The 10,414-nt window shown below is 37.5% G+C and overlaps 3 protein-coding genes across 8 annotated transcripts; all 3 read left to right on the top strand.

Annotated features, from left to right (window-relative positions):
* The first annotated feature begins 3,008 nt into the window (after window positions 1-3,008).
* LOC103840216 (probable polyamine transporter At1g31830) lies at window positions 3,009-5,158 on the top strand. Of its 6 annotated transcripts, none has more exons than XM_009116707.3 (2): window positions 3,009-3,263; window positions 3,465-5,158. In XM_009116707.3, the coding sequence occupies exon 2, from the start codon at window positions 3,510-3,512 to the stop codon at window positions 4,953-4,955; it is 1,446 nt and encodes a 481-aa protein (XP_009114955.1). In that variant the 5' UTR covers window positions 3,009-3,263; window positions 3,465-3,509; the 3' UTR covers window positions 4,956-5,158. The 6 variants fall into 6 exon arrangements, with proteins under 6 accessions (XP_009114955.1, XP_009114953.1, XP_009114956.1 ...); XM_009116705.3 differs by having other exon boundaries at window positions 3,032-3,263; window positions 3,435-5,158; XM_009116708.3 differs by having other exon boundaries at window positions 3,083-3,290.
* Window positions 5,159-5,409: 251 nt separating this feature from the next.
* LOC103840215 (probable polyamine transporter At1g31820) lies at window positions 5,410-7,150 on the top strand. The gene has a single exon (XM_033279774.1). It carries the CDS (start codon window positions 5,632-5,634, stop codon window positions 7,036-7,038), a length of 1,407 nt encoding a protein of 468 aa, XP_033135665.1. The 5' UTR covers window positions 5,410-5,631; the 3' UTR covers window positions 7,039-7,150.
* Window positions 7,151-7,383: 233 nt separating this feature from the next.
* Window positions 7,384-8,800, top strand: LOC103840218 (probable ribosomal protein S11, mitochondrial). The gene is made up of 2 exons (XM_009116709.2): window positions 7,384-7,620; window positions 7,803-8,800. Exons 1-2 carry the CDS (start codon window positions 7,509-7,511, stop codon window positions 8,618-8,620), a joined length of 930 nt encoding a protein of 309 aa, XP_009114957.1. The 5' UTR covers window positions 7,384-7,508; the 3' UTR covers window positions 8,621-8,800.
* The last annotated feature ends 1,614 nt before the right edge of the window (window positions 8,801-10,414 follow it).

Here is a 10,414-nt window from a genome sequence, read left to right on the forward strand (position 1 = left end):
TTGCTATTTTATTTTATATAGTTAAAAGCAAAGTTTTCTATTTTATGAGTTCAAAGCTAGTCCAATTTCTAATATAACATACTGTGTAATTAGTTTTGCTAGGATTTCGTACAGCTCAAATGGATACCTGAAATCATGTAACCCAATAAATATTTCAGAGATTATAAAGCACAATCTAAAGGGAAATTCATATGTTTAGGAAGGATCTTTATATATTTGTAGCCTTAAGAAGAACTAAGAAGATCAAAATAATTGAAGCATAGTGTTAATACTATATGTTTATTCAAATGATTAGAAATTTATTTGAAGTTATATTATCCATTTATAATAATTCTGATTAATGTTTACCAAGAAGCTTATTTAAGTGTACTTTTTAAGAGCATTTTCAATGGAGAACTTCACTTTGAATATGGTTAATCTTCAAAATAAGAGTATAATGGTGGACTAGTAAAAAGCCTCAAACATAATTTTTTTTTATTTTGTATTTTTAGTCCTCAATTTTAATTAACTAATCAAAACACACACATTAAATTAAAAAATATATAAATAAAAATTACTCAATATTATTGTTTCCATAACGTTTTCATATGTGATCAATCAAAGCATTTCAAAGTAAAAAATAAGTTTTTTTTTAAGATTACGAGCTACAAATTGTTAAAATTGAGTACTTTTATTTATTGCCATTTCAATGGTTGCTTGTGGTGCCTTTCTTGCATCTCTAACCAGTGTGTTGATATCACGTTCATCTTCAGTTGTTATGTTATGAATTTTAATTTGTGTAGTATTTATATGTGTTTGTAATTTTTATTTTCATGTAAAGCATATTTTGTTGTAATTTTAATCTTTAATTTGTTATATATGGTTCAACGTAATTTAATTATTGTGTAAAATAATAATTCTGTTTTAAACAATAATAATTATTATTTTAATTTTAAAATATAATTCTTATTTTAATTTTAGAATATACTTATATTTTTTATGTATTAGTAACTTATAAAAGGTATATTTAAATATTTAAATAAAATATAATTGTAAGGATTAAAGTAATAAAAATTAATATTAGTACACCTGTATGTAAATTACATAATCATGAGAAAAAAATGAAAAGTAAATAGTATTTTAAGTTTTTGAATAGTGAAATTTAAAATTTAAGGTTTCACTATTAGACTTCAAAATTTGAAAATTTGTTGTAAAGATAAAAATCTCAGAATTTGAGAGTTTGAAAGCTTGTTGGAAATTTTCTTATTACCGAAGATTATTATCTACGGGTATAAATGAAAAAAGGGTTGAAATATTCTCAATGTTGTAGGGTAAGAAATTGTTATATGAAAACTTTTAATCTTTTCTCAAACTTCAATCTGAACAGTTTCCCAAGTAACTGTCTAGATATACTCGAGATCATCTCAAATTTGATATTTAGGTGCGTCTGTATCGATGTTGCCGAATCCACCGTTTCTGGAAGATTATGCTTTGTCTTGCCGGACAGTCAGACATGCAGTTTTGGTTAAAGGAACCATAAGGTACGTCGTTGAGAGTGTTAGATCTGAGTTTGGTTGTAACTCGGTACATACAAACTTAACTCGATTGTGGGTTGTTCAAAGGTGTTTTATTAGATCGGAAAAGAGTAACGGTTTACAAGTATAGAAATCGTCGGAAAAGGTGACTGATGCTTGGTGAGCTAACAGGGAAACTACAAGTAGGCAAGAGATACAATGAGCAAACCCCAAGTTTATAGCCGCCAAATGTGCTTGTAAAATTCAAGATCCCCTCCCTCGTCGATCCTCTCTTCCTTTTATATAGATAAATTCTTCTTCCCGTTCGCCCCAGGTCGTTTCATCCTAATGGGCTTAATTCTTCTTGGACCGTGCAATTGAGAAAAGCAATCAGGCTTTTGAGCCGAGCTGATGCGCTTATTTTGTGGAGCTGAGTAAAGTAGTCCGAAGCCGAGCCCGTGCGTTTGGTCTAGAGCCGCTTAGCCAATTGATGTCATGGACTAACTTGACGGGCTAAGATCCTTTGTGTTTATGGGCCTTGTGGAAGGATGCAATCAACAGGGAGAAACATTAATTGATGGGGTTATCTGGGGGCATATACGATTTAATTTGTTCTTCCTGGAGTTAGAGGTTTTGTTGGTTTGTTGTTTATTTCTCGATCTCGGGTTAACTTGTTCATACCTCCATTTTGTTTGTTTAGTTCTGGTGGTTTAGTTCACTTTGCTTCCCTTGTTTAGGGTTATGTTTCGGGGGAAAAGTGAGTGTCTGCCTGCTTTATTTTCAGACAATTATTGTTTTTAACCGGCTATTGTATCTCAAAATTGTATTTCTCCTTTGTGTTATTGAATTCACTAGATGAACAAAACAAAAAAAAAGTAATTGTCAGACCCATATTTCATTTACAAGTTGACATGCTACATTTGCTACACATGCATGGGTTTAAAGACCTCAAACCAATTCACGGGCACCACAATTAACCCATTCACATAGTATTTGCTCTTTCAACACATTAATGTGCTGCCGGTGGTCCCTGACCATTTTTGTTTGCCTAAAATACTTTTTTGCTTGTTCAAATTTTTTGTTGTTTGGTAAGTCCTTTACAAAAATACTTTACGTATAGTTTGTTTTGACCAAAAATTGTATAGTTTGTTAAGAGTGTTTAACCAGGCTTTCATAGATTTTCCGGTTTCAGTAAACAATAATTAAAACAAAATATTTTTTCTAATATAATATAGTTTTGTATATTATGGTATGAAGCTGAATTTTATGTCTTCATCCCTATGCGTTTAGTTGTTGAACATTAAAAAAAACATATATGTTTAAAATCCAATGAAAATTAAAATTAGTCAAGCAAAAAATGATTAGTAAAGAGCTCAGCACCATCAAGTTTTAGAAATTAAAGAAGTCCACCAACTAACTGAGAACTGGTTCCTTCACCAATTAAGTAAGCACATGCGCAAATTCGAGATCCAGATCCAGCAGATCCATGCTTTTCTTGATTTCACACATTTATCTTCTCCATTGAAAGAAAAACATTTCCTCCCCAGCTGCAAGAATCTTTAGTAAAGCCAAACTTGATGACACGTGGAACCATTATTTCCAATAATATAAATAATTTAATTTAATTCTTTTGAATCTGGGTTTTAGTCGAAAAGGGCTTTTGCTTTGTTTTGTTTTCTTGTTTGTTTCATCATCAGCGCTCCTGAATCGTTCCAAACACTCTCCTGAATAGACGACGGAGATCTCGAGAGCACCCTCGATTCTCTCAAGGTTCCTACTTCTTCACCTCTCGTAAAGGTTTAGACTTTCGTTTTTCTATACGTAGAGCATCTCTGTTTTCGTATTCCGATCGTTAAAGGTGCTTCAGGATTAGGTTAATCAATTATCAATTAAGACGAACCCTAGATTCAATAGAGTAATTCGACAAAGGGGTTATTGCAGATATCTAATCGTTTGGATGACGTTATGCAGAAGCGGAGAATCATCACCGTGAATCCATCATCAGCTTCTGTTGAGATGAGCCACTTCAGCAGCAACAATGAGGCTCCTTACTCAACCGTTGTTGATGACGATACTCCATCTCCATCTCCCAAAGCAGCCACCGACAAGATTCGGAAAGTCTCAATGTTACCACTCATTTTCCTCATATTCTACGAAGTCTCAGGTGGTCCTTTTGGCGTTGAGGACAGCGTGAATGCAGCTGGACCCTTGTTAGCTCTTCTAGGCTTTGTCATCTTCCCTTTCATCTGGAGTATCCCTGAGGCTTTGATCACTGCTGAGATGGGCACAATGTTCCCTGAGAATGGAGGTTACGTCGTGTGGGTCTCCTCTGCTTTGGGACCGTTCTGGGGGTTTCAGCAAGGCTGGATGAAGTGGCTGAGTGGTGTTATAGATAACGCGCTGTATCCTGTTCTGTTTCTTGATTACTTGAAATCAGGAGTCCCTGCTTTAGGTAGCGGTTTGCCCAGAGTTGCAGCCATCTTGGTGTTGACTCTTATGCTTACTTACTTGAACTACAGGGGGCTAACTATAGTTGGTTGGGCTGCTGTGGCTATGGGTGTTTTCTCCATCCTTCCTTTTGCTGTCATGGGTTTGATTTCGATTCCGCAGCTTGAGCCTTCCAGATGGCTTGTGATGGACTTGGGGAATGTGAACTGGAACTTGTATCTAAACACGCTTTTCTGGAACCTAAACTACTGGGATTCGATCAGTACTCTAGCTGGTGAGGTGGAAAACCCGAACCAGACGCTTCCAAAGGCTTTGTACTATGGAGTGATCTTAGTCGCACTTTCTTACATCTTCCCTCTTTTGACTGGAACCGGTGCGATTCCGCTAGAGCGTGAGTTATGGACAGATGGGTACTTTTCTGATGTGGCTAAAGCTCTAGGTGGAGCGTGGTTAAGATGGTGGGTTCAAGCTGCTGCAGCAACGTCAAACATGGGAATGTTTTTAGCCGAGATGAGTAGTGACTCTTTCCAGCTTCTCGGAATGGCTGAGCGTGGTATGCTTCCCGAGTTCTTTGCCAAGAGGTCACGTTATGGAACACCGTTATTAGGGATTCTGTTCTCAGCTTCAGGCGTTTTGCTCTTGTCTTGGCTAAGCTTTCAAGAGATTGTAGCTGCGGAGAATTTGCTCTACTGCGTTGGTATGATCTTGGAGTTTATAGCGTTTGTTAGAATGAGGATGAAACACCCGGCTGCATCAAGACCATACAAGATACCTATCGGAACAGTAGGTTCTATCCTGATGTGTGTTCCTCCAACCTTACTGATCTGTGCGGTTGTAGCACTCTCGTCTCTTAAAGTAGCTGCGGTGAGCTTTGTGATGCTGATCATTGGTTTTGTGATGCATCCTTGTCTAAACCATATGGATCGAAAGAAAATTCTCAAGTTCTCCATCAGTTCTGACTTACCAGACCTTCAGCAGGAGACTCGGGAATGCCAAGAAACTCTGATACGTTAGGAGTGTGTTCTTCCTTTGTGTTTTTAAGTACAGAGCTTGGATAGCCATAGCCACGAAAAAACTCGAGTGTCATGGTAAGTTGTGTTTATTCACAAGCTTGTTCTAGTCTTAAACACGGTTTTAATAAGATGTGCAATGCTTGTATCTTCTCTTCTTTTTTGGTCGTTGCCATAATCAATGTTTTAGTAAGAAGTTTTAAATTCCTGAATGACTGGAAAGAGACAAACTTAAAAGAAGCATCATTAGAAAATCCTATCTAGTATCGATGTTTGACCATTTCCTTGCCTGAAAACAAAGTTTGGTTGTGTCTCAATCACTTCGTAGGTTCCATCATCACCATCTCAGTCGCTTGTTTACTCAACTCTCTCAAGGATTCGTCCTCCATTATTTTTATCATAGGGATATGATATGGACAATCTTAAAACAGAGGACCACACTTTTTTCAGTTCTTTTAAAAGATGTGAGATCTATGAGAGTATGGGACTGTTTTAGTGTTTTGTCTTCTTAAAACATCCCTCAATCTTTGCAAATCTCGAGACGATAAGCCCTTGATCCTCTCACGGTTAGTGCTGTCTTCTCCACCTCTCATTAAACTTTGGGAGTAAGGATAGTTTCTTCCAAGCTCTCTATCTCGTCTCTTATTGTTTAGTTAATTCAGAAGGGAAGGATAATCACCATGAGAGACTATAACAACAGTGATGTTGCATCGCCTAAAGCAGCAACCAATTCTATAAAGAAAGTTTCCATGATACCACTCGTTTTCCTAATATTTTACGAGGTCTCAGGAGGTCCTTTTGGTGCAGAAGGAATTGTGAATGCAGCAGGTCCACTGTTAGCTCTTCTCGGCTTTATAATCTTCCCGTTCATTTGGTGTATCCCAGAGGCACTAATCACTGCAGAGATGAGCACAATGTTCCCAATAAACGGCGGTTTTGTGGTTTGGGTCTCCTCTGCCTTAGGACCCTTTTGGGGGTTCCAAGTAGGCTGGATGAAATGGCTATGCGGGGTCATCGACAACGCTCTGTATCCGGTTCTCTTCCTTGATTATCTAAAATCCGCTATACCGGTTTTATCTACCGGTTTGCCTAGAGTTGCCTCCATCTTGATCTTGACTCTATTGCTTACTTACCTAAACTACAGAGGACTAACCATTGTCGGTTGGACCGCGGTTCTTATGGGAGTCTTTACGATGCTCCCTTTCGCTGTAATGAGTCTCATTTCGATCCCAAATCTCCAGCCTTGGAGGTGGCTTGTTACAGATATAGGAGATGTGAAGTGGAACTTGTATCTAAACACTCTTTTCTGGAACTTAAACTACTGGGATTCTGTTAGTACACTAGCCGGTGAAGTGGCAAACCCGAAGCAAACACTTCCCAGGGCTTTGTGTTACAGTGTGATCTTTGTAACTCTTTCTAACTTCCTCCCTCTCTTGTCTGGAACCGGGGCTATACCGCTGAACCGCGAGCTATGGACCGATGGTTATTTAGCTGAAGTTGCAGGAGCCATCGGTGGAGGATGGTTGAGAGTGTGGGTTCAAGTGGCTGCAGCTACGTCGAACATGGGAATGTTCATAGCCGAGATGAGTAGCGACTCGTTTCAGCTTCTTGGAATGGCTGAGCTCGGTATGCTTCCTGAGGTTTTCGCCAAAAGGTCTCGTTACGGGACACCTTTGTTAGGGATTGTGTGCTCAGCTTCAGGTGTTTTGCTCTTGTCTGGATTGAGTTTTCAGGAGATTGTGGCTGCGGAGAATTTGCTTTACTGTGGTGGAATGGTTTTGGAGTTTGTTGCTTTTGTTAGGATGAGGATGAAGTATCCGGCTGCGTCGAGACCGTATAAGATACCTGCGGGAACCGTTGGTTCGGTTTTGATATGTGTTCCTCCCATTGTGCTGATATGTTTGGTTGTTGTTTTGTCGACTTTTAAAGTGGCTGTAGTGAGCTTTGTGATGGTGATGGTTGGTTTTGTGATGAAACCTTGTTTGGATCATATGGATCGAAAGAGATGGGTCAAATTCTCAGTCAGTTGCGATGTGCCTGAGTTTCAGAAGGAGAGTCAAGAAATGGAAGAATCTTTGTTACGTTAGGTCAGAGGAACATGTTTTTTCTTATTGTTCTATGTTCAAATGATTGTAAGTAAGTGTTTTGTTTGTTATTCGTCAAGGACCACCTGTACATGTGTTGTGTAAATAGGCTTGAACGTTCGGTTTGGATCCTATTATTCGGTTTTTGGTTAGTATCGATCAATACTCGGTTAATGAAAGTTTCACCGCAGTGAACTTAAATTTTTTAATTTCAGTTTAAAATCGGTTAAGAAATCAGGTATTTCGATTAACTTCGATTGAATCCGGTTATTTTGGTTAAAAAAAAGTTATTTGTTTGGATCAGAAATGGGCCGATAGGTGAGAAGGCCCAATGTAAATGAGCGGCCCAATATGTAATAGTGAGCTCATTTTCAGAACTACTATCACTGAAGGGGGATCGAGACGACAAAACTGTTTCGTTGATGTCCGAGAAAAAACCCTAAACCCCAAAAGAAAATTGCGAGGAGAGGAAAATGAATGGTGTTTCTCGTCATCTTCGAGCTTCTCCACTTCCTTCGTTGATCCGCAGCTATGGTGGAATCAATTCAGTATGTCGATTTTCTTCTCAATCAGATGGCTCCTCTGGTTCGTCGTTTCCCCCCATCCTTATCTCTTGTCGATTTTGCTTTGTTCATTTTTGATTGGATCTAGAACGATGATGTGTAAATTTTTGATTCGTCAGATTAGGAATCTGTATAGTGTCTTTCTGTGGCACAAGTATAGTTTGTATATTGAGTGATTGGTTATTTTAATGTATTCTTGAACAGGTGGGAGATTCGGAGAGAAAGGACCAGTTCCTGGAGACTCTGAGAACAAGTCCGGCTTACCGGATCCTAATGCTTCCCCCTCCAAAAGTTTCAGTGAAATAAAAGCAGGCTTACTCAACACCGGAGGAAACGGTTCCTCCTCCTTCACTAGTTTCAGTGAAATGAGATCGGGTTTGTTAAACAAGATAGGCGACGGTGGCTACTCTGCTCCTCCTACCTTCAGAAATCCTCTGAGATCACGCTTACCAAACACCTTACCTTCTCAATCCGGTCAAGAAGGCTTACCCAGCTACCAAAGCTTCACTCAGTCTAACCTTCTCAAGGACAACTTCCGCACCGGAGGGATTTCCAAAGACCTGGACTTTGTTAGAGGAGTGATTGAAGAGGACGAAGGACGTAGAGCCACAGGGCTCTTCTCTCACTTCCATCGTCCAAACCTCGAGACCAACGCTGACATCATTCACATCAAGCTGCTGCGGAACAACACTTTTGTCACCGTTACTGACTCCAAAGGGAACGTCAAATGCAAGGCTACTTCTGGTAGTTTGCCTGATCTCAAAGGTGGGCGGAAGATGACGAGTTACACGGCTGATGCAACTGCTGAGAACATTGGGAGGAGAGTTAAGGCTATGGGTCTCAAGTCTGTGGTGGTTAAGGTCAATGGGTTTACTCATTTCAAGAAGAAGAGAAACGCTATTGTGGCGTTCAGAAGCGGTTACTCCAATTCAAGGAATGATCAGAATCCTATTGTGTACATCGAGGACACTACTAGGAAAGCTCATAATGGTTGCAGATTGCCAAGGAAACGTCGTGTGTGAGAGAAAAAGGAAACATGTTTGCAGATTTGCTTTTCTTGTTCTTTTATGGTCACTAGAGAAACCATTTCTTTTTGCAAATTGTCTCTTTGTTTGGTTGTTACTTTATAATCCTGATGAAAATTGGGGTTGAATCATATCGATTGCTTAATAATCCGGATCCGCATTTTTCTGTCTGATCAATCTATTTGAGTATGTTAAAATCCTTGCACACTTCTAAACTTCTTCTAGTCATCCACATTGATTAATAAATCAAGAAGCAGGACTAGCTCCACGCTGCAACGTGCAGCCAAAAACTTATACAACCGTGGCTTGCAAGAAATGGTCAAACCCCTAAATAACTCGGCTTTTCCACAATATTTTAAATCTCTGATGATGCCCAGTAAGTAGTCCTGGTAAGGTTTCTGTGTTGTCCCTCGATTACAAATTAGTTTAACTTAAATTAAGAATCAAACTCACAAACTCGTTGATATAGTTTTTGAAGAACACGTTGACATAGAAAAAAACATACTAATTTATACCATTGAGAATCCCAATTCCACCTTGATGACATCAAATACGATCTACTACTTAAGTCATCCAAACCCATGCTTTGCTAGGCGAGCGATGCTCCTTTGTATTGGCCATCCCAAGGAATTCCACGGATTCCTCAAACTTCCTGACCAAAACTACATTGGTTAACATATCAGAAAAATTCTTCACTCATATCACCTTGAGCGATAATATTTTTGATGAAGTGCAATTTTATGCTAATGTGTTTATTCATCTCATGATACACATTTTTCTTTGCTAGACACAATACATTTTGGAAGTCACACAATAGGCTCATGGTACAATAATTCTTTCTTTACAAAGAAATTTTTATTGGCCAACATGTGAACTATTTTATATTATTTCTTTGTATTCAACTCTTATCGGATGCAAATATTCATAAATTTCCTATGACATCATCTGATAACTAACTCAATGAAATGATCCAATTTTACCACGAGGTGATACCAAATATACAATATCAGTATTTGTATATGTTGAAAATCTTCATTATTTTCTTCCAAAGCTTCTCTTTGTTTATGTAGGTGAATCGATTTTTAAATGATGAATTTATTCGTTATAAAATTTGCTGATGATTTCTCATTTTTTCTCATTTGATTGTCTTAAAAACCGGAAATTTTTTCTCCTCGATCATGGATCCATTTTTAAAATCCTTGTCGTAAGTTGGAGAAATCCAAATCAAAATACATGAAATTTTTTATTATGAAATCCTTGACGGAATAAAGCCAACACATATATTACTGGATAGGTGTTAGATAATGATTGGAAATAGATTTTTATATTTAAGCAAAAAAAATAGATATTTGTAAAGAGAAATAAAAATAATAATATTTGAAAATTGAAACGTTCAAATAATTTCTTGATGTTATTAGAAAAATAAGAACATAATTACAAACAAAAGATTAAAAACGCCAAAAATAAAGCTAACGTTGGCCCAAAATCATTGCAGAAAGGTGATTTTAATCACTTTTGGTAATTTGAGAGAGACAATGTGGTTTCAGAAACGTTTTAGGCATATAGTCTAAATAAAAATTTATCATTACGGGCTTTCCATATCCCATATATATTAAAAGAGAAGCATTACAACATTTGAGGTAGCCACGTGTCATCACCACAATGATTCTTAGAATCATTAGAGAAATAGGTTGGTCCATTTAAATATATAATAAAATTTTTATTAAACTAACCATAAATTAATATATTAATGTTTTCAATTCTTTCCTTAAATAAAAATTATGGAATTAC

The sequence above is a fragment of the Brassica rapa genome, chromosome A09 (assembly GCF_000309985.2).
Source record: "Brassica rapa cultivar Chiifu-401-42 chromosome A09, CAAS_Brap_v3.01, whole genome shotgun sequence".
NCBI lineage: Eukaryota > Viridiplantae > Streptophyta > Magnoliopsida > Brassicales > Brassicaceae > Brassica > Brassica rapa.

Bases quoted from the DNA above. Each gene is read 5' to 3' on its own strand.
- LOC103840216 (XM_009116705.3), top strand. From the start codon at position 3,459: ATGCAGAAGCGGAGAATCATCACCGTGAATCCATCATCAGCTTCTGTT.
- LOC103840215 (XM_033279774.1), top strand. From the start codon at position 5,632: ATGAGAGACTATAACAACAGTGATGTTGCATCGCCTAAAGCAGCAACC.
- LOC103840218 (XM_009116709.2), top strand. From the start codon at position 7,509: ATGAATGGTGTTTCTCGTCATCTTCGAGCTTCTCCACTTCCTTCGTTG. The intron at 7,621-7,802 runs GTTCGTCGTTTC...ATTCTTGAACAG, and splicing joins TCAATCAGATGGCTCCTCTG to GTGGGAGATTCGGAGAGAAA.